Source organism: Felis catus, chromosome B4 (genome assembly GCF_018350175.1).
Source record: "Felis catus isolate Fca126 chromosome B4, F.catus_Fca126_mat1.0, whole genome shotgun sequence".
Taxonomy (NCBI): Eukaryota; Metazoa; Chordata; class Mammalia; order Carnivora; family Felidae; genus Felis; species Felis catus.
Window position 1 is genome coordinate 61,389,329 of NC_058374.1, and position 24,454 is coordinate 61,413,782.

At 37.8% G+C, this 24,454-nt stretch overlaps 1 protein-coding gene across 13 annotated transcripts in view; it reads left to right on the forward strand.

Moving 5' to 3' along the window:
* The first annotated feature begins 146 nt into the window (after positions 1–146).
* Positions 147–24,454, forward strand: part of CCDC91 (coiled-coil domain containing 91) — a 389,726-nt gene continuing 365,418 nt past the window's right edge. For 3 of the 13 annotated variants that reach the window (XM_019834749.3, XM_019834753.3, XM_019834752.3), the window contains exons 1-3: positions 154–300; positions 558–861; positions 2,047–2,115. Coding sequence is in view for 2 of the 13 variants with exons in the window: in XM_019834752.3 (XP_019690311.2) it covers positions 2,109–2,115 (7 nt within the window). In the remaining 11 variants the exon portion in view is untranslated. Of the gene's footprint in view, positions 301–557; positions 862–2,046; positions 2,116–24,454 lie in introns of all 13 variants that reach the window. The other 10 variants (XM_045061603.1, XM_045061601.1, XM_045061604.1 and 7 more) reach the window with 5 other exon arrangements.

The window sequence follows — 24,454 nt, forward strand, 5'->3', positions numbered from 1 at the left end:
AGGCGTGGCTCTGAAGATGGGGCCCTCAGCTCGGGTCACGTGACGCGCGTGTTGGCGTTGAGTGACAAGCGCAGCTCTGGGCGGGCCTTGGAGGAAATCAACTTCCGGGGGCAGAGGTGCTTGAAGCCGGGTGGTGCGTGGGCTATCCCAACTTGTGTGGCTGGGGTCGCGTTCCTCCACGACGGGTTTGGGGTCGTGCCCCGGGTGTGCGCTTGCGGGGCCGTCTGCTGGGGTGGCTCACCTGGCTGTTTGGGTGAGCGGCGCGGAGGCGGCGGCGGCGGGAGCCAGAGCGGGGAGCAGGTAAATGGAAGCTCGCCTTCCGGGCCTGGGTCTGGGGGGCCGGGGCCGCGTGAGGCGGGGCCGCGTGAGGCGGGGGCGCGCCCGAGGCGGCTTGGGCGCGGGCGGGGAACGCGGCCCGGCTTCCGCCTCTCGCTAGCTCCGGCCTCTCCCCTCCGAGGTGGCCGGGACCGGGAGTTGGAGGTGTGACCTGCTTTGGGCTGGAACGGATCCCTGCTGCCTCGGCCCTGAGTGCCAACCGGTACTTGCTCTGCCGGCAGGTTTCAGCCCTTGTACATTCCAGAATCCAATATTTCCGAACGTCTACGGACAAGTGCACGTGATTATTGTGTCACCGAAGCTCCCACCGAACAGAGACTTAGATCCTTGCCAAGTTTTCACCGATGGCGCCTGATTTATGTTTCCCCCTCTGCTTCGTTGTGTACACCGGCGTAAAAGCTCTACAACACCTGTCAGCCACATTACCTTATAGATACTCTGGGCCACATGTTGCCATACAAGGGGCATTTTGAGGTTACGGCAGGAGCCAGTAACTTTCCAAGTGGTGAGGCATCCTTCATCCCTGTAAGTGCGCCCCCTTTCCCCACAATAAAGATGTTTCTTCCGTCTGCCCAAGTTGTATACTGTGGTGGAAAGCTTTGGACATGAAATCTATTTCTGGCTTCACTTTAAGGAGTGGTAACCCTATTAAAAGTAGAGCTGGATGTTTTTTTGGTAGGATGGTGTTGCTGCTACTTTTACTTGCTTCCATGATGCGAGTTGGGGCAGAGCCTGATTTCCTGGAGGGTGAAATCCTGGCCACAGCTGTAGGTGACTCAGCGTCCCCTTAAGAATTCCGACTCTTTTACTTCCCTTCCCTTCTGAACTGTGCAGATATTGATACCACCATCCTCTCCAAATATTTATCCGGGCGGTAGTTGGTGATGGCTTTTGGGAGTAGTTTAAATGCTGCCTGGTGGAATGATTGGGTTGGGCTAACATTTCACCGTACAATTTAAGACAAAATACCCAGAATATTTAGTTGGGTGGGACCACAGGGAGTGACAATAGATTCACTTTGTTCTCTGACATCAGAGAGTTCTACACTTCTAATCATCCCATTTGCCCTGTGCTACAATTTCTGTTGCAATGAAGGATTTGGCTGTACTTCCTGTACCTGTTAGGTAAATAGAGCAAGGGGGATGCCAGGGAGAGCGCACCTGTGTGGTGCTGGCTAGCCAGTAAATTGTGTGGTCGCCAATTGCCCTGGTTACAAAGTTGGCTGGCTAGGGTTGTTCCGTGTGCTTGGAAATCTTATTATGAATTGGTTTCCTAGCAACAGTATAAGCCAAATGGAATAAACATAAAACAAAGTGATGAAAGTTAAAATTTACCTCTTTTATTACATGGGAAAATGTATCTTCTTATTGGAGTAATCAGCTCAAAACTTTTTAGAGCTTTTTGTAATCATTTTAATACTTACACCAGAAAAAAGAAACTGCAGAGTCATCAGAGAGGGACAGCACTTACTTATTTTTTTAGTGACAGGACAGCACTTTATTATTATTATTATTATTATTATTAGTGACAGTAAAGAAAGAAAAAGAAAGAACGATGGTTACTAATGAGCTGATCTGAAGGTTAAATGGATAAATAGGAATTTGCCAAGTAAGAGGCACCCCTAGCTTGTAGATACATGACTTATAAAGTATATAGGATTGTTACAAATGAAGAAAGCTATTTGAAAGTTTATTGTATTTCTCTTAATAGAAGTTGGGGTAGCAGTGCATTGGGCTGGATGAGACCATTTCCATTAGTAAATTGCAAGTGAAATGTTAGGTAAGTTGTTTCTGAATTCTGGCTCATAATCACAATGTTCCTTTATCAACCTGTTGCTTGTGACCTTTGGTCTTGTTAGCTAATCAAATTTTGTTATTTTCTGTTCAAACAGAACTTAAAAAAGGCAACTCTTTTTAGGTTAATTCTTTGTATCAGTATCTGTTCTTATTGATAAATCTTGATGGTAAATTGATTTTTTTAATTTGTAATATTTCTAAGGATTTTTTGGTTTCCTCACTGTCTTACCCCCACCCCCAAACCCGGTGAACTGGAGGTAGCTCATTTAATTTGATGTGTAATTTTCAAAAGGGCATGTCCTGTGTCCTTTGAAATTTAGGTTTATTGAGGTATAATTTACAATTAAAATCATCATTAGGTCAAAAGTTATATGTGGATCTTTGACAGTGAGAGGGTTGGTGCCTCTAACCCTTGAGTTGTTCAAGGGTCAGCTGTATTTCATTTTCTTGTCTGATTGCACTGGCCAGAACCTCCAGTATGATGTTGAATAGGACAAGTATGAGTAGGCATCCTTGCCTTGTTTTTTTATCTTAGTAGATACGGCATGTAGTCTTTTACCGTTAAATAGTTAGCTCTAGGTTTTTTGTAAACAGTTTTTATCAGATAGGGGAAGTTTTGTTAGCCTCTAGTTTGCTATTTTAGCATGGATGAATATTGTATTTTTTTTCATTGTGGAAATCATAGTAGATTATAGTAGAAAATTGGGAAATAAAGAATCCTATGAAGAAAAAAACACTAACCCATATCTGTTAACATGAAATAAGTTCTGCAAACATTTTGCTGGTTTTTCTTTTGGTCTTTTTCTTCTGAAAACATTTTAAAAACAAAATTGTAAATATTGTTTTATATTTTTCTCTTTTCAGTAGCATTACATTGTAAGTGCTCGCTACATCATGAATTTTTTGATAACTTGATTTGTAAGTTCTTGATTTATAGTTAAGCTTTCCCCATTAGAATTAACATTAAACATTTTTGTGCATAAGTCTGGTAAGATTTTTTTTAAAGTTTATTTTTTGAGAGAGCACCTGTGTTTATGAGAGTGGGGGAGGGGTTAGATAGAGAGAGAGAGTGAATCCCAAACAAGCTCTGCCCTGTCAGTGCAGAACCTTACTCCTGGCTCAAACCTGTGAGATAAGGACCAGAGCCAAAATGAAGAGTTGGCTTAACTGACTTAACTGACTGAGCCACCCAGACACCTCTCTTCAGATTCTTAATATACACTGCCTCTTTGTTTTATTTGATACTCTTAGAATTTGTCCTCTGCGTTATTTATCGTAATAAATTTTGGAGCAAAATGTGGTAGTCGACATATTGACTTTCTGGGCATCACTTTAAGATAGAATCCTAGAAGTTTAGGGGCGCCTGGGTGGCGCAGTCGGTTAAGCGTCCGACTTCAGCCAGGTCACGATCTCGCGGTCCGTGAGTTCGAGCCCCGCGTCAGGCTCTGGGCTGATGGCTCGGAGCCTGGAGCCTGTTTCCGATTCTGTGTCTCCCTCTCTCTCTGCCCCTCCCCCTTTCATGCTCTGTCTCTCTCTGTCCCAAAAATAAATAAACGTTGAAAAAAAAAATTAAAAAAAAGAATCCTAGAAGTTTAGAAACTCAGAGTACCTTAGATTTTATCTAGTTCAAACCATTTCTTTTATAGGTTTAGAGTCTAAAATGATTGAACAGCTTTTCTGCATACATTGTTTTTTTGCTGCCAATAATCTAGATAGAATTCTGGATGCATTTAGTGTAGTGTGAAATACTTTTCATGTTCTTCTTTTGATAAGAATTATGGAAATCTTTGAGCCTAGCATTATATAGATGCATATGCAGAGTTTCTAAAAACTCCTTGTCTGTTGTTTTATTGAATTCCACCCAGTACCTTTCGAGGTAGGTAGTATTTTTCCCACTTCATAGCCAGAGAAATTGAGTCTCATACAAGTGAGCAAATTTATCCAAGGTTGCATTAATAGTAAGTCGTAGAGCAGGGGTTTGATAACAAGTCTTCCTGAATTTTCTTTTATTCATATGCTATACTGCCAATACTGAGTTCTTGTAAGTGTTTTGTGTATCTTGTGTTTATTCTGAATCTGTTTTAATTTTGATGCTTAGAATAAACTCATTAAGCAAATTAATAACTCAACATGAGATGGTATCAGTCACTTGTAAAATGTTTATCCAAATTTATGTCTTTGTATATTTTTAAATTTTAAATTAGTTAGACATTCTTTACCTGTACCCTCTTTTTTTTTACTTTTACAAAGAGTGTTAGCTATAGGACGTATAATCCTACTTAAAGAATTAGGGATATATTTAGTATTACTAGCAAAGGATATAATTTTTAAAATTTTGAAATGGGAAGCATTTTTTAAAATTACAGGTTTAATAGATGAAGAGCAGAGTTAATGTTATTCACTTTAAAATGCAGCATGTAATAATTCTATCGAAGTGGTTTTCCTTAGAAGGGTATGTCCGTTTTGGTATTTACATAACTCAGTCCAACACATTGTTGTCATATAGAGTAACTATATGAACTAAGTAACCACTGTTTTGTAAAGCATGAAGTCACTTTTTCCGGCTATTTGGGGAAGACTGACTTTTTTACCCCTTTGCCAGCCTTGTTATCATTGACCATGTGCATCTCCTACCAAAAGAAGGCCTAGCTAATGGAGAGGCCAGCCAAATTGCCTTTTATGTTGTGTCCAACCTTGTGGTACGATTTGCACGATCTGCACGATCATTTCAAGATGCTTTACTTTTGTATTATGAGAATTCAGAACTTCTACCATTGTGGTAAGGATAGTGTTGCGGTATTACGTGAGATCCATTAATCTGTGGATGTGCTTCACTGATAGGGACTCACATGAATATTACTAGAAAAGTACATGGGTAAGGGCACCTGGTCACCCTCAGGTGACTGACTTTGGCTCAGGTCATGATCTCGGTGGTCAGTGAGTTCCAGCCCCACAACGGGCTCTGTGCTGACAGCTCAGAGCCTGGAGCCTGCTTCGGATTCTGTCTCCCTCGCTCTCTGTCCTTCCTCTGCTCACACTCTGTCTCTCTCTCAAAAATAAATAAAAACATTAAAAAAAAAAAACTACATGTCTACATGTGTAGACATCATTGAAGATAGTTGGTAAAAGTGAGAGTATCATTATTTTAATTATGGATTTAATAAAGACAACTTAACATGAGGTTATACCTTTCATTCCAACAGTTTGCCCACATTGGACATGAAAAATTGAAAATAAGCCTATGAAACCTGAATGGCATTAAATGGGCCACCCATTTGAATCACAGGACAAATTAAAATGAAGATTTATTTTCTATTCTGCTGAATGGGAAAACAGTGTTTATTAACTGCTGATGGTTTTCATGAGGCATTTAGATATTTTAAGTTACTTATTTTGTCTGTTATGCAGAAGAGGTATATTTTATTAATTTCTTTTTAGGACTAGTTTCTGCTTAAAGTGAATGGTGTAAAATATCTCCTGCTTATTTAGTATATGTGATTTTTTTCCATAGTCATATTAGTTAAGGATACTTGTATAGTACCTTTTGTTGCAAAAACCTTTTGTAGGAGACTTTATCTTCATTGGTGTACTGAGTTTTATTTTCTATAGTTCCAAATTTAGGTGTTACTGATCTTGCTTCTCTTGTTATAAAAAGGAGAGGTAAGAAATGCCACAGGGTTATTCTCAGTGTCGCAGTCATGCACATACAAAGTGATTTCCATATGGTTGATGAGAAATCCTCTGAGCACTTAGAATCTAGTCAGATTGCAAAATGTTTTATGGTGTGATTCCTACAAAGTACTTAGGAGTAGAAAATCTTATGAACAAGTGAGGCAGCATATACATGAAATTTTTAGGTGATTTTTCTTTCACATAGCAGGACCATGGATATTATCATCATAGTTACTTTCATCTGAGCAAAATAATTTAGCAGATTGTTTAGGTGGTAAATTGGGAATTATAAGGTGGATCTGATTCTTTAACCAGCATATACTTTTTTCCCCCCACTTAAAGTATTCCAGAAGGCATCTATTGATGAACTGTGCGTGTGTGTGTGTGTGTGTGTGTGTGTGTGTGTGTGTGTGTGTGTACTTTGGGAAGTATACTTTGGGAAGTAAACTTAGGGTAGTTTTTCGTCATTATTTCTTGCAGTATTCTTTTTGCCCCTTTGTCTCTTCTGGAGCTGCCATAGTTTTTATGTTGGCATGCTTGATGGTTTCCTACAGGTGTCTGAGGATCTGTTCACTTTTCATTTCTTTTTCTTTCTATTCCTCAGATTGATTAGTCTCAATAGAGAAGCCCAAACATTGGCCCCTGGGTAGGTTTGTCTATTACCTATTGAATGTATTGAGTGTATTGGTGTATAACACACAATGTTAATCATGGAAAAGAAACAGAGGCATTTAGAAGGATAAAGAGTGATCAAGGAAGAAATCAAGACAAAAGCTTTAGCATTATTAACAGAAAGTTGGGAGTTAGAAAGGAGGAGTTATTGATAGGCTGAGAGAATAATGACTGGTTTGGGATACTAGAAATTTCAATAGGGGTGAATAACAGGTTCGGTAGGAATGATAGGGTAGTACAAATAGAAGTATCAAAGTTGTAGTAAGAAAATGAATTTTACAGGTTAAGATCCTGGAATTGAAGCAGTTATGTCAATATCACAGGTATCATAGGGACTACCTGTGTTTATGGACCAATTACTGCAATGATATATTGTGATGTATGTAATGGCAGTAATAGTAACCACTATTTTTAAGTATTGATAATGTAGCAAGTACTGCTCCTGGACACTTTCAAACATTTTTTAAAACACTTCTTTTTGATTATTTTTTTATTGAGGTGAAACTTACATAACATAAAAGTAATCATTTTATTTTATTTAATTTTTTTTTTTAATTTTTTTTTTCAACGTTTATTTATTTTTGGGACAGAGAGAGACAGAGCATGAACGGGGGAGGGGCAGAGAGAGAGGGAGACACAGAATCGGAACCAGGCTCCAGGCTCTGAGCCATCAGCCCAGAGCCCGACGTGGGGCTCGAACTCACAGACCGCGAGATCGTGACCTGGCTGAAGTCGGACGCTTAACCAGGCGCCCCAAAATTTATCATTTTAAAGTGTATAATTAGTGGCATTTAGTACATTCACAATTTTGTGGAACTCTATCTGGTTCCAAAATATTTTCATCACCCCAGAAGGAAACCCAGCACTCATTAAGCAGTCATTCCCATTTTCCCTTTTCCCCAGCCCCTAGCAAACACAATCTGCTTTCTCTATGGATTCACCTGTGTTTTGGATATTTCATATAAATGAAATCATATAATGTGTAGCCTTTTGTGTCTGATTTCATCCACTTAGCATAATGTTTTTGTGGTTCATCTATGTTTTATGACTATTCCATTTCTTTTTATGCCTGCATAATTTGTTGTATATATAATATATAGCACTTAGCACACTTTGTTTATCCATTCATCTGTTTATGGACATTTGGATTTCCCCACCTTTTTGCTATTGTGCTGATTCACTATTGTGAATAGTGCTGCAATGAACACTTGTATACTAGTATTTGTTTGGGTACTTGTATTCAATTTTGTTGGGCGTATATGTAAGAGTGAAATTGCTGCGTAATGTGGTAATTCTGCGTTTATCGTTTTGAGGAATTGCTAAGCTATTTTCCCACGTGGCTGTATATATTGTATTCCTACCAGCAATGTATGAGGATTCCAATTCTCCACATCTTCGTCAACACTTGGTATTTTCCTTTTTTCTCTTTGGTTATGGCCATCTCAGTGGGTGTGAACTGCTACCTCATTGTGGTTTTAATTTGTATTTCCCTAATGATAATATTGAGCAGTTTAAAGTGTCTTTTGGTTATTTTTGTATCTTTCTTAAAGAAGTGTTTATTAACTTCTTTTGCTTATTTTGAAATTGGGTTGTTTGTCTTTTTGTTGTCGAGTTTTAAGAGTTCCTTTTAAAATTTTTTATATATATTGGAGAGCGCATGCGAGTGGGGAAGGGGGCAGAGAGAGAGAGAGAATTTTAAACGAGCTCCATGCTCAGCTCAGCACAGAGCCTTATGTAGGGCTCCATCCCACAATGCTGGGATCATAACCTGAACCTTAGTTCGACACTCAACTGACTGAGCCACCCAGGTGCTCCTGAGAGTTCTTTATGTATTCTGGGTACTAGACCCTTATTAGATATATGATTTGCAAATGTTTTCTCCCATTCTGTAGATTGTCTTTTCCCTTTCTTGATAATGTTCTTTGATACAAACAACTTTTAAATTTTGATTAAATTCAATTTAGTAAGTTTTTCTTTTGTTGCCTGTGCTTCTGGTGTCATACCTAAGAATCCATTGCCAAATGAAGGTCATGAAGATTTGCCCCTGTGTTTTCTTCTAAGAGTTTTGTAGTTTTAGCTGTTTTATTTTGGTCATTGATCTAGTTTGAGTTAACGTTTGTTAATTGTGTGAGATAGGAGGTCTATGAAATTTTTTAATTAAATATTTCAAACCTTTAGGGTAATAATACTGCATATATTTTTGTATCCACTTACATGGTGCTTGCAGATTCTGGGCACTGTTTTAAAGATTTTACAAATAATTAACTCATTTAATTAATATCCAAGTGTACTCACCACTCATTTTTTCTCATATTGACATTGCCTTTTGCTTCATATTTTTAAAAAGGAATAATTACTATTGCTATAATTTACACCCTTGAACCCATCCTCTTCTCTCCTTGTCCAAAGTGTAGCACTATTCTGAAGTTGTAGTTTATCATTTCTTCCATGCCTTTTTAACTTCACTGTGGTTGTGTATCCATAAGAAGTACGTGTGATGTCTTTTTAAAAAAAATTCATGAAAATGGTGTCATATTTTGTGTATTTTGCTGCCACCTCCTTTGTTTATTCAACAATACATTTTGAAATTTATCTATGTTGATACATATAACACCAGTTTATTCATGTTTATTGATTTATCATGTTGTATGACTTTTACTAATTATTAATCAATTTCCTCTCTCTAAATGACTTCTAGGTTATTACTTTTTTTTTTCTTTTTGCTATTTTAAACAACCTGGCAATGAATTTTTTTCTTCACCTTCTCTGATGCACATGAATTTTTCTAGGTTCTGTCATAGAATTTGCTGGTTCTTACTATAAGAACATCTTCAAGTTAAGTATTACTAGATTATTCTCCAAAGTCATTGTTCCAATTTTTACTCTTACTATTAATATCTGAGAGTACGGCTCTCCATCCTTGCCAATACTTGGTATAATTACTTTTGCATTTTTTGCTAACCTGGTAGATATAAATCTCATTGTCACTAACATATCTTTGTCCCTGATTACTAGTGAGATTGACCATTTTTCCACATATTTTATTTCTGTCCCTGATTACTAGTGAGATTGACCATTTTCCACATACTTATTAGTCACATGGATAATTCTGTGAATTGTCTATTCATATATTTGTCATTTTAGTGGGAGTTTAGAAGAGAATGGTGGTAAACATGGATGTTCAGTACTCCATATTTAACTGGAAATGCCTCCTACTCATTCGGGCTTTGGATGCAAGTACTCAAGGCTTCTGCCTGTGAGAAAACCTTAATTGACCTTCCAGAGAAGTTCAGATTCCTTTCTTCCCTCAATCTTTGCAACACTATGTGGTTGCATGTATTTTTAAGCTTATTTCTCTCTCTTTGCCAGACTTGACGGCAAGGGCCAATTTTGCTTACCATTATATCTTTAGCCCCTCACAGGTGCCTTGAACATCATAGGTGTTAGTTAATATTTGTTGAGTTAATGAACAAAGGGAAAATAAATGATGAATGAGGGAGCTGATATACATAAGACATTCTGAAGGAGCCAAGGCATCCGAGGAGATGAAAGCATGGGGATGGGCATGAGATTTCAACACTTCTAAACTTTTATTGTAGTTTACATTATATATTGATATTTTCTTTACTAGTCTAAGTGGCTGTATTGATCATTATATTCTTCAGTAGAGCATGGTTGGTTTTTATTAAATAATTGTTGGATGAATGAAAATCAGATCTTAACTGACTTTAGGTTTTAGAAATGGATGCTCCACACTTCAGATTGTTGATAGTATATTATTCTGTTTATGAAGTTACATAGTTACCCCAATATATTATTGGTGTATATGATTTTACTTGTGTCTTTGAATCTCAGGCATGTCTTTTGTAAACAGTACCTGATTGGATCATATTTTTTATCCATTCTTCCAATTTTTGCCTTCTAATTAGAGTTTTTATTAACCCTTGTGCATTTAATATAGTTACTGGTAAGATAGGACTTATGCTTGTCATTTTACTATTCGTTTTCTGTATGTCTTAATGGGTTATTTATTTATTTTTTTTGGCTCCTTAATTCCTGTATTACTATTGCTTTCTTTTTTGTTAAATAGATATTTTCTAATGTGCCATTTTAATTCCTTTGTTTCTTTTACTATATATTTTTTTGAGTTATTTTCTTAGCAGTAGCCTTGGGGATTATAAACAATATATTAATTTATAATAGTCTGTTTGGTGTCTGTTTGGATTAATACCAGCTTAATCTATAATATAGTTCTATTTCTTCCCCTTCTTTTTGCTATTGTTGCACAACTTCTTTCTACACTGTATGCCTGTCAACTCAGATTTGTAGTATTTGCTTTGTGCAGTTGTCTTTTAAATCAGATATGAGAGAGGCGCCTGGGTGGCGCAGTCGGTTAAGCGTCCGACTTCAGCCAGGTCACGATCTCACGGTCCATGAGTTCGAGCCCCGCGTCAGGCTCTGGGCTGATGGCTCAGAGCCTGGAGCCTGTTTCCGATTCTGTGTCTCCCTCTCTCTCTGCCCCTTCCCTGTTCATGCTCTGTTTCTCTCTGTCCCAAAAATAAATAAACGTTGAAAAAAAAAAAATAAATCAGATATGAGAAAAAAAAGAATGACGAGAAAATACACTTTTGTACTGTTTTTTATATTTACCTATGTAGTTACCTTTACTGGTATTCTTTATTTCTTTATGTAGGTTCAAGTATTGTCTATTATCCTTTCATTTCAGCCTTTAGGACTCCCTTTAGTATTTCTCATAGATAAGAACTCATGGTGATGAGTTCTCTCTGTTTTTATTCATTTGGGTATGTCTTAATTTCTTCATTTTTGAATATTAGTTTTGCTGAATATAGAATTCTTGGTTGGCAGTCTTTTTCTTTCAGCACTTTGAATGTGTCATCCTACTGCCATCAGGCCTTCATGGTTGCTTATAAGAAATCAGATTAAAAATCTTTTCTTGGATTCCTTGTATGTGATGAGTTGCTGCTCTTTTGCTCCTTCCAAGATTCTCTTTGTCTTTGGCATTTGAAAGTTTGGTTATGATATATTGAAGTGTGGATCTCTTCACATTTATCCTAATTGGAATTGTTGAACTTCTTGGATGTGTAAAGTAATTTTTTCATCAAATTTGTGGACTTCCATAGCCTGATTTCTTCAAATATTCTTTCTGCCTGTGGCCCCCCTCCCCCCTTTTTTTCTCTCCTTTCTTTCTGGTGCTCTCATTATGCATATGCATATGTTGGTATGCCTGCTGGTTTTCCACAGATCTTTGATGCTCTGTTCATTTTCTTCATTTTTTTTTTCTTTCTGTTCTTCAGACTGGATGATCTCAAATGATCTATCTTCAGGTTCAGTAATTCTTCTGTCAGCTCAAACATGCTGTTGAGATCTTTTGGTAAATTTTTCATTTCAGTTGGTGTACTTTTTAACTACAGATGTTTTTTCTTGTTGTTTCATTTCTGTGATTACTGTCTTTTCATTAATATTCTCCATTTTGTGAGACATGGTTGTCATAATATCCTTTAATTACTTAGGCATGGTTTTCTTTGGTAATTTGAGACTATATCAATGAACACATATAAAGTAGTTGATATTGATATCTTTGTCTAGTACATACAATGTCTGGGTTTCCTCAGGAGTAATTTCTATTGACTGCTCCTTCCCTCCCGTATATGAGCTATACTTTTTTTGTTTCTTTGCATATCTCATACTTTCTGTTGAAAACTAGATATTAAAAATTATAGATATATAGTGTATGTAATTACATATTATATATTAGATGATCCATAAGTGTATTGTATGCTAAAAATGTATAATATATATGACATGGAAATTTTGGATATCAGATTCTCCTCACAGGGTTTGTTATTTTTGCTGTTTGTTGTTGGTATTATTGCTGTTTGCCTGTTTAATGACTTGGAGAACTCTGTAAATTCTGTATTCTTTGTCTTGTGTGGTCTCTGAGCATTATTGTCTGTTATATTATGCTATTTCATCTTTTATAATTGGGTATTAAATAGAGGAAATAGGGCTTGTGCATTATAATTAAAAAGGTCATTGAATTGTCAAAACGATTATGCTGGAAGGGGAAAGTAAAGAAACGTTTATTGAATACTTACTATGTGCAGTGCTGTAACATATTACTTGGAGAAATTGGATTTTCTGGTTAATAAGATTTCCTAGTAAAGAAAGCCCACCAGAAGCCAAGTATTTTTTGCTTTGGTGAGAATCTCTTATACTTTAACTTGTGGATTTGAATGCCTTAGTAATCCAAGGTAACTGAATTCTTTTCTTCCCTGTCCTGTCCCCAAGCATTGAGCTGACTGGCTTAGCATCTTACAGTACCTGAGAGTCATCATTGGGAATATTATTTCCAGTGCTATAGAAGAGATTGGGATGATTGTTATCTTCAGTTGATAGGAACATGGGGTTAAAATGTAGTTGTATTATATCTTTGGGTTCTTAGAAAGTAAACATATGTGAGTTTTTGTATTTTACTTAATTTGCATCACCTTTGAATTTGAAGAAGACATAAATGGTTTGCCACTATTTGTAAATGTTACTAGAGATGCTTTTTTATGTTTACATTAGTCTGTCCTGAGGTGCATTTATTTTTTTGCAGTGAAGCATACGGACATTTCTTTGAGAAGTAATGCCATATTTCACCAATCAGAATTCCCAAAACAAGTAATTTCAAGTTGTCATACTCGTCATGAATTTAAGGATATGAAGGACCTGCTTAATATTACTAAGTTTTTCACAGGAGAGTGTCAGGTTAGGTATTTTCAAGGTGTATCTCTCTTTTTTCTTTTATTTCTCTTACTATGTTTGAATCCTGTGTAATTTTGGGCCAGGTATTTATTTACTTACTTATCACCAGACAGATATCCCATGCTTGGGTGCTGTATATTGCTGCCAGAGGCAGCAACATAAAGTTGTTGAAGGTGATAGAATGTGTTTCTAGAAGTATAGTTAATTCTTCTGTGGTATCTAGTTAATGTAAAATACAAAACACCAACCAAAGACATTTGTACACAGTTAAGGAAGTATATGTTATTAAATGAACTTAGTAAATAAAAATAGTGTCAGTGCCATCACCCAATAGCTAGCATTTTTTGGACTTGATTATATATTTACTCATAGAGGAATAGCATGAGTTGACATTTCTGTAGGATCCTGACAATATGGCATATAAAAAATGTTGGTAGTGTCTAGATTGCCTTATGGGAAAGCCTTGGATTTTTAGTTAAAATGGTGAAGAGAGAAAGTCTTTCAAATACTGCTCATAAGGGGTCAGGTTTGTTAGGGATATAGCCAATTGTAAAGGGAAGGAGAACTTTAAGTGTGTTTTAGACATGAGTATTGGTTTTTTTTTCATTAACACACATATTTTATTATGTTTTTCTGGAGGAATTAGAGTGTGTAAGCATTAAAAGTCTTTCATAGATAAATTTTTACTCAATTACTTAGTAAGTTTGGTAGTGAAAAAATTACAGGTAATTCATACTAAAGTTAGGATCAGATTTAAAAAAAAAATCTTGGTGATGATACTGGTACTTCTCCACCTCTGTTTGAAGTCTGAGGGGATTCATTCTGAATTGCCTAAGGGAGCTGTAATGGCCTCCCCTGAGGCAATTGCCATTGTAAGAAAATGCTGATTCTGGGACCTCATCAAAATAAAAAGCTTCTGCACTGCAAAGTGAACAATCAGCAAAACTAAAAAGGCAACCTACAGAATGGGAGAAGATATTTGCAAAGGACATATCAGATAAAGGGTTAGTATCCAAAATCTATAAAGAACTTACCAAACCCAACACTCAAAAAACAAATAATCCAGTGAAGAAATGGGCAAAAGACATGAATAGACACTTCTCCAAAGAAGACATCCAGATGGCCAACCGACACCTGAAAAAATGCTCAACATCGCTCATCATCAGGGAAATACAAATCAAAACCACTAGGAGATACACCTCACATCTGTCAGAATGGCTAACATTAACAACTTGGGCAACAACAGATGTTGGCGAGGATGCAGAGAAAGAGGATCTCTTTTGCATTGTTGGTGGCAGTGCAAGCTGGTGCAGCCACTCTGGAAAACTGTATGGAGGTTCCTCAAAAAATTAAAAATAGAATTACCCTACAACCCAGCAATTGCACTACTAGGTATTTATCCTAGTGTTACAGGTGTGCTGTTTCGAAAGGACACATGCACCCCAATGTTTATAGCAGTACTATCAACAGTAGCTAAAGTATGGAAAGAGCCTAAATGTCCATCGATGGATGAATGGATAAAGAAGATGTGGTGTATATATGGCAATCAAAAAGAATAAAATCGCCATTTGCAACTACGTGGATGGAACTGTAGCATATTATGCTAAGTGAAATTAGTCAGAGAAAGACAAATATATGACTTCACTCATATGAGGACTTTAAGAGACAAAACAGATGAACATAAAGGAAGGGAAACAAAAATGATATAAAAACAGGGAGGGGGACAAAACATAAGAGACTTATAACAGAGAGAACAAACAGAGGGTTACTGGAGGGGTGTGGGAGGGAGGATGGGCTAAATGGGTAATGGGCATTAAGGAATCTACTGAAATCATTGTTTCACTATGTGCTAACTAATTTGGATGTAAATTAAAAAAAATAAAACTAAGTATTATGTTGAGAAAAAAAAAAGCTGATTTCCTTAGACCGGCCTCTACCAACCCCTCTTTGCTTCTAGATCTGTAACTAGATTCAAATCCCAGCAGGCCTCTAAAAGTGAGGTTTAAAGTGTGACTCATGAGGAAATGTGCTATACTCCAAAAGAACTACTTGAGTTTTCTGATTATACAGACAGAAATCCAAGGAATATGTGTGGGAATGGACACTTCCCAGGGAATCCAGGGAATATGTGTGGGAATGGTGAATATGGACCAAAGGTAGGCTTCAGAAGACTTGGAGATTGGGATGTTAGAGTGGATTTGTCATTTAAGACCTACTCACCGAGACTAAAAGGGTCTAGAAGAGATACCTTTAACCAGTACTAAGAGAAATATATTGTGAGAGGTCCCTGGCATCCTTGAGCTCTGTGATTACTGTTATGTATAGGCTAGGCCTTAGAATGCAGTCACTGAATTGGGAAACCTAAGTGCAATGGGAGTAAATGAATTCCAAGGTGGTACGGGCCAAGTAGTGGTACTCAACTGCCAAAGGTAAGGTGAGCATGGTTTGGACAGCAGAATCAAAGCAGCAATTAAAATAGTCTGTTTCATCTAGACTAGTGACGTTGGCTACTTGATTGTGGTGTTCCTGGTGAAATAGGTAGGAATGCTTCTAAATTCTTACTTGATTTGTATAAATAGAGAAGTTCTAGTTCAGGTGAATAAAAATCTAGCCTGAATCATAAAAACAGAGTCATTACCCTTCAATCAATTCTTAGACTTAAATATTTATAGATCCAGAACCCCTTGAATGAATGGATGGCAGCGTCCCCTTAAGGAAAGACCCTGGTATACGGCCAAAAATTTTATACTGTCAATTTTTCTTCAAGTTTTCCCCAAAGGGACCTGTGGCCCTCTACCAGGGAAATTGTGCACTGGGGAGAGAGATAATTAGACTTTTTGGAACTACTGGACACTGGCTCTGAACTAACACTAATTCCAGGAGACCTAAATTGTCCTTGTGGTCTACCAACAGAATAGGGGCACATGGGCGTCAGGTGATGAATGAAGTTTTAGCTTAGATCTGTCTCACAAAAGGTCCCCAAGTCCATCCATTGGTTATTTCCCCAATTTCAGAATGCATAATTAGAATTGATATACTCAGCAGTTGGAGAATCCCCATTTTAGTTCCTTGAGTAGTGGAGTGAACACTAAGGGAGGCCAAATAGAAGGCCAAATAGAGCTGCCTCTACCTACGAGAATAGTACACCAAAAGCAATATCTCATTACTGGGGAGATTGCAGAGATTGGTGCCACCATCAAATAATTGAAACATGCTGGGATGGTGATTTCTGGCACATCCCCACTCATTGTGTGTGCATCCCCATTCATCTTGCCCAGTGCAGAAGACAGATGGGGCTTGGAGGTTAACAGTGGATTGTTGTAGGCTTATAACCAAATGATGATTCCAGTTGCAGCTGCTTTACCAGATAGGGTTTTACTGCTAGAGCAAATTATCCCCAGGTACCTGATATGTAGCTGTTGATCTGACAATGCCTTTTTTTCCATCCTTGTCAGCAAGGTCCAACAGAAGCAGTTTGCTTTCAGCTGGCAAGGTCTAAAATACATCCTCACTGTCTTACTTCAGGAATATATCAAGTCTGAAGTCCAGTGTTATAAGATAGTTTGCATAGATCTGTTTGCATAGAAAAGGAGTCTCCTTTTACTTCCATAAAATACTGCATTTGTGTATTAAATTGATGGCATTATCTTGATTGGACATAATGAGCATGAAGCAGCAACTATAGACTGATTAGTAAGACATTTGAGTGTCAGAGCATAGGAAATTAACCTGATAAAAGTTCAGGGGCCTTCTGTCTGGGTGAAATTTCTAGGGGTCTAGTGGTATTGTGTATGTGTAGATACCCTTTCTTTAAAAAAAGTTTTTTTTAAATGTTTATTTTTGAGAGAGACAGAGTACGAGTGGGGGAGGGGCAGAGAGAGAGGGAGACACAGAATCCAAAGCAGGCTCCAGGCTCAGAGCTGTCAGCACAGAGCCCAACACGGGGCTCACACCCATGAAATGTGAGATCATGACCTGAGCTGAAGTTGGATGCTTAGCTGATGGAGTCACCCAGGTGCCCCTGTAGATACCTGTTTTAAGTTGAAAGGTGAATTATTGTATCTGGCTCTTTCTACACCCAAGAAAGAGGCACAATCCCTAGTAGACCTCTTTGGATTTTGGAGGCAGTGTATTCCTCATTTGGGTGTGTTATTCTGACTCATTGACCGAGTGACTCAAGAAAGTGCGAGTTTTGAGTGTGGCCCAGAACAAGAGAAGGCCCTGCAACAGGTTCAGGTTTCTGTGCAAGCTGCTCTGTTGCTAGGGTCATATAATCCAGCAGATTCAATGGTGTTTGAGGTGTCAGTGGCAGATAGGGATGTTGTTTGGACCCTTGAGCAAGCCCTGATTGGTGAATCATAGTGCAGGTCTTTAGGATTTTAGATCAAAGCCTGCCATTCTTGTGGACAATTATGCCTTTGTGAGAAGGAGCTGTTGGCCTGCTACTGGGCCTTCAAATCTGCTTAAGCAGAGGCCTTCAAGTTACCATGTAACCTGAGCTGCTTATTGAATGGGTAATTATCTGGCCCTCCAAGCCATAAAGTTGGGCATGCACAGCAGCACTGTAGTCAAATAGAAACAGTATGTATGTGATCAGGCCTGAGCAGGCTCAGAAGACACAAGTAAGTTATGTGAGGAAGGGGCTTAAATGCCTTTGGTCCCTATTTTGCTAGCATTTTCTTTTTCTAAGACTGTATCTATAGGCTCATGGGAAGTTCCCTCAGGTCCACAGACAGGAAGAAAAGCCTTGGACATGGTTTATAGATGGTTCTGCATGAAATGCAGGTACCACCTGAAAGTGGACAGCTGTACCACTACAGTCCCTTTCTGGGACGTGCCTGAAGGACAGTGGTTAAGGGAAATTCTTCCAGTGGGGAGAACTTAGGGCATTGCACCTGGTTGTGCACTCTGCTTGGAAGGAGAAGTGGCCAGATGGTTGTATTCTGTTTTGTGGGTTATGACCAGTGGTTTGGCTGGATGGTCAGGGACTTGGGAGGAACATGATTAAAAAACTGGTGACAAGGAAATTTGGGTAAAAGATACGTAGATAGACCTCTCTGGACAAACATTGTGAAAATATTTATGTTCCATGTGAATGCTCACCAAAGGGTGACCGCAGCAGAAGAGGATTTTAATAATCAAGTTAATAAGATGACCCATTCTGTAGATAACAGCCTCTTTCCCTAGCCATCCCTGTTATTGTGCAGTGAACTCATGAATAAAAATGACCTGCGGGCAGAGATGGAGGTTACACATGGGCTCAGAAACGTAGACTTTGACTTATCAAGACCTGCCTGCCTGATTATAACCAATGCTGAGTGCTCAATCCATCACCAGCAGAGGCAAACACTGAATATGACACCATTCCCTGGGGTGATTAGCCAGCTAACTGGAGGCAGGTTGATTATATTGGACTGCTACCATCATGGAAATGGCAATGATTTGTTCTTACTGGAATAGACACTTACTCTAGATGTGGATTTGCCTTCCCTACATGCAGTGCTTCTGCCAAAACTACCATCTGTGAGCTCTACGGAATGCCTTATCCACCACAATCGTATTCCTAACTGCATTACTTCTTATTAAGGAACTTATTTCAGCACAAAAGCAGTACAGCAATGGGCCCATGCTTATGGAATTCATTGGTCTTATGTTTCCTACCATCCTGAAGCAGCTGGCTTGATAGAATGGTGGAATGGACTTTTGAAAACTTAATTTACAGCCCTAGCTAGGTGCATCAGTACTTTGCAGCACTGGGCTGAGGTTCTCAAGGAAGTTGTATTCTCTGAGTTAGTAGTATGTGGTATATGATGTTGTTTCTCCCATAGTTGGGATTCGTAATAGGTTCAGGAATCAATGGGTGGGAATGGAAGTGGCTCTGTTCACTGTTATCTCTAGTGGCCCGTGACCAAAATTTTTAGTAACTATTTCCATGACTTTATGCTCTTCTGGCCTAAGGGTTTTAGTTCCAAAGGGAGGAATGCTTTTACAGTGATTCCACTGAATTGGAAGTTAAGACTGCTGCATTGCCACTTGGACTCCTCATGCCACTGAATCAACAGGCAAAGAGGGGAGTCACTACTGGCTGGGTGACTGATCCTGACTATTGGGGGAGAAATTGGACTGCTGCTTCACAATAGAGGTAAAGAAAAGTATGTCTAAAATACAGGAGGTATTTAGGGCGTCTCTTAGTATTGCCATGCCCTGTGATTAAGGTCAATGGAAAACTAAAATAACCCAGTTCAAGAGAAATACTGATGGCCCAGACCCTCAGGAATGAAGGTTTGAGTCATCCCATCAGGGAGTCATGACCAACTGAAGCGTTGGCTAAAGACAAAAGAAATGCAGAATGGGTAGTAGAATAAGGTAATTATAAATACCAGTTACAACCATGTGACCAGTTACAGAAACAAAGTCGATAATAGTTACGAGTATTTCCTTTTAATTTTGTTATGAGGGGCTCCTGGGTGGCTCAGTCGGTTAAGTGTTGACTTTAGCTTGGGTCATGATCTCACAGTCTGTGAGTTCGAGCCCCACGTCGGGCTCTGTGCTGACAGCTTGGAGCCTGGAGCCTGCTTCAGATTCTGTGTCTCCCTCTCTCTGACCCTCCCCCGTTCATGCTCTGTCTTTCTCTGTCTCAGAAATAAATAAACATTAAAAAATATTAAAAAAATTTTTGTTATGAATGTATTTGTGCGTGAATATATATACACACATAAATTTTTAAATTCTCATTTCTTTATGTAGCATAAAATACATTGAGCATATACATAGTATTTTAAGCAGTGTCACTTTTATGTCATAGTATGTAAAATTTGGGATATCAAGGAGAAGAGGAAATATCACTCTCAAGGACTTTATCTCATCTTCTGGGGAAGAGGTTAGTGTGTTTCCGGATGTACACAGGACACAGGATAGTTGTATCATCTTAGGCTTAATTATGACCTTGTTACTGTCCTTATTTGGAGATTAAGTGTGGTTTAAGGAGATGTGTATGGGTGCCAAGTTGAGTAGGGATGGACTTGTGATGGTTAATTTTATGTTTCTAATAGGACCACGGTGTGCCTAGATATTTGATCAAATTTTACTCCGTCTGAGTGTATCTGTGAGGGTGTTTCCCGATGAAGTTAACATTTTAATTAGTAGATTGCCTTCCCTAATCTGTATGGCCCTCTTCCAATCAATTAAAGACCTGAACAGAAGAAAAAGCTGAATAGGAGGGAACCCCTGCCTGATTGCTGAACTGGGACATTGGTCTTCTGCTTTTGGACTGGAACTTACATCATTGGCTCTTCTGCTTCTCAGGCTTTTGGACACAGACTGGAATACACCATTGATTCTCCTGGGTCTCCAGCTAGCCAACTATAGATCTGGGTCTCCTCAGCCTGTATAACCTCATAAGCCAGTTCTTTTAATCTTATTTCTCCCTGTCTCTCTTCATATATACAGTAAAACCTTGGATTGCAAGTAACTTGTTCTGCCAGTGTTCCAAGTAACTTGTTCCATGTGTGTTCGGCAAGATGAGTGTCCACAAGATGAGCAAACATTTCTAATAATAACTTGATAAATGAGTGATGCCTTGTAGTGCATGGTATGTGACCCTGAATGTCACATGATCATAACTGAGCTGATGGCTCTTCTCTTTCTTGCTCACTGTGGGATTGTGGGTGATTGTCAATGCAGTGTCACATTTCTGCAAAATCCTCAAAAGTAGGCAAAAGCAAGTGTCGTTGGATAGGTTCTTTGTTAAAGTTGCACGAAAAGAAAAAGATTCCATTGAGCCAATAGATAGCAGTGATTTTGTTAGTGATAGTGAAGGACATCTGCATAATAACCCACCTCTTTCTCGTCTGCTTCACACTAGCCACAGAAGGTTTTCAAAGGTAAGTGCAGGTTAATTTATTTTTCTTTATATTTTGTATTTATTATTTTGTATTATAGTATCTTAATCATTTTTATATGAGTATTTTTGGGTTGTGGAGCGAATCATCTGAGTTTTCATTATTTCTTATGGGGAAATTCACTTTGATATACAAGTGCTTTGGATTACAAGTGTGGTCCGGAATGAATTATGCTTGTAAACCAAGGTTTTACTTTATATTTATCTGTAGGACTCTGACTAGTATACTCACCATAAAAGTAAAAAAAAAAAAAAAAAGTATTTTTCTCCCAGTACAACCAACAGGTTGTCTTTGGCGTAGTGGAATGTCAAAAATGGGGCTATTAAAAAATTTAAATACTGTATGATCATCTTACCACTATATATCTCAAGAAGAATTGCCTTGTAGTTTACTTAAGAAATTACCTTTATTCCTTATAGTATCCAAAAGCCAACTTGAATGTAGGGGTAGCTGGATGGCTCAGTCAGTTGAACTCCCAACTTCGGCTCAGGTCATGATCTCATGGTTTGTGGATTCCAGCCCTGCATCAGGCTCTGTGCTGATAGCTTGAAGCCTGGAGCCTGCTTCAGATTCTGTGTCTCCCTTTCTCTCTCTGCCCCTCCCCTCCTTGTGCAGTTTCTCTCCCTCTCTCAAAAATAAATAAATAAACATTTAAAAAAAAAAAAGAAAAGAAAAATGGTATAATCTATTTAAATTTTTAAAAAAATGTTTATTCATTTTTGAGAGAGAGTCTGAGCACAAGTCGGGGAGGGGCAGAAAGAGAGAGGGAGACACAGGAGCTGAAGCAGGCTGCAGGCTCTCAGCTGTTAGCACAGAGTCTGATGTGGGGCTCGACTGACAAACTGTGAGATCATGACCTGAGCTGAAGTCGGATGCTCAACTGACAGAGCCACATAGATACCCCAAGAGTATAATCTATTTAAAAAATGACAATCTAGAGGGGAGCTAAAAAAAATAATAAAATACTTTAGATGATAAGTCCTGTATAAGGAGAATTTATAGTAAACCTCTTAGAAATCAAGGCTAAGACCTCAGAACCAGAGACACATTTAAGTAGTGTAAGTAGATTAACAAGTATATTGATATTTAATTGCAGTTTATAATGATTTCTGACAAATACCTGCTTTTGGCTTAAACATATTTTGTAAAACTTAGGTGCTGTTATAGCTGTCATTCCCTGAGTTTTATATTGTTTTTGTTTTATTTTATTAACCCATGTGTATTTAATGTAGTTACTGGTCAGATAGGACTTATGCTTGTCATTTTGCTATTTGTTTTCTGTATTTCTTAAGTGGGTTTTTTATTTATTGTTTTGGTTCCTTAATTCCTCTATTATTGCTTTTTTATTAGATATTTTCTAGTGTGCCATTTTAATTCCTTTGTTTCTTTTACTATGTATTTTTTTAGTTATTTTCTTAGTGGTGGCTTTGGGGATCACTTTGGTAGTATAGACATTTTAACTATTTTTTCTTGCAATCTATGAGCATGGAATGTCTTTCCATTTCCTTATGTCATCTTCGGTTCCTTTCATCAGTGTTTTATGGTTTTCAGAGTATAGGTCTCGAATTTCTTTGGTTAGGTTTATTCCTATGTATCTTATTATTTTTGGTGCAGTTAATTTCTCTTGCTACTGCTTCATTCTTGGTGCATAGAAATGCAACAGGTTTCTGCACTTGATTTTTTTTATCCTGCAACTTTACTGTTTACCAGTTCTAGTAGCTTTTTTAAAATTTTTATTTATTTTGAGAGAGAGATAAGAGCACGTGAGGGGAGCAGAGAGAGAGAGGACCACAGAATCCCAAGCAGGCTCTGTGCTGTCAGTGCAGATCCTGATGCAGGGCTTGACCTCATGAACTTTGAGATCATGACCTGAGCCAAAGTCAAGAGTTCAACACTTAACCGATTGAGCCACCCAGATGCTCCAATTCTAGTAGGTTTTTGGTGGAGTCTTTCAGGTTTTCTATATATAGTATCATGTCATCTGCAAATAGTTTAAAGTTTTACTTTTTCTTTAGTGATTTGGATGCCGTTTATTCCTTTTTGTTGTCTGATTGCTGTGGCTAGGACCTCCAATACTATGTTGAATAGAAGTGTCTTGTCCTTGATCTTAGGAAAATAGCTCTCAGTTTTTCCCCATTAAGGATGATGTTAGCTGTGGGTTTTTCATAGATGGTCTTTATTATGTTAAGGTATATTTCCTCTAAACCTACTTTGTTGAAGGTTTTTATTATGAACAGATATTGTACTTTGTCAAATGCTTTTTCTGCATCTATTGACATGATCGTATGGTTCTTATTCTTTCTCTTATTGATGTGATGTATTATGTTGATTGATTTGCAAATATTGAACTACTCTTGCAACCCAGGAGTAAATCCCACTCGAATGTAGTGAACGATTTTTTTAATGTATTGTTGGATTTGGATTGCTAGTATTTTATTGAGGATTTTTGTCTGTATGTTCATCAGGGATATTGGCCTGTATTGGCCTGTAGTTCTCTCTCTCTCTCTCTCTCTCTCTCTCTCTTTTTTCCTGTGGTTTCTTTATCCAGTTTTGGTGTCAGGGTAATGTTGGCCTCATAGAATGAATTTGGTAGTTTTCCTTTCTCTTCTATTTTTTGAAAGAGTTTGAGAATAGGTATTTACTCTTTAAATGTTTGGTCAAATTTGCCCATGAAGTCATTGATCCTTGAATTTTGTTTTGGAGTGTTTTGATTACTGATTCAATTTCTTTGCTGATAATTGTCCTGTTCAAGTTTTCTATTTCTTCCTGTTCCAGTTTTGATAGGTTATCTGTTTCTAGAAATTTATCCATTCTTCCTAGATTGTCCAGTTTGTTGGTATATAGTTTTTCATACTGTTCTCTTATAATTGTGCATAATTCTGTGGAGTTGGTTGTTATTTCTCCTCTCTCATTTGTGATTTTATTTTATAGGGTGCTTTCTCTTTTTTCCTGCTAAGTCTGGATAGAGCTTTATCAATTTTATTGATTTTTGTTTTCAAAAAACCAGCTGTTGATTCCACTGGTCTGTTCTTTTTTGTTTTTTAGTTTCTATATAATTTATTTCTTCTCTAATCTTTATTGTTTCCTCCTCCTGCTGGAAGCAGGCTTTGTTTGCTTTTCATTTTCTAGCTCCTTTAGGTTTAAGGTTAGGTTGTGTATTTGAGATTTTTCTTGCTTCTTGAGATAAGCTGTCTTGTTATATACTTCCCTCTTAGAACTGCTTTTGTTGCATTTCAAAGGTTTTGGACCACTGTGTTTTCATTTTTTTCTAAATACTTTTTATTTCTTCTTTTGTTTCTGGGTTAACCC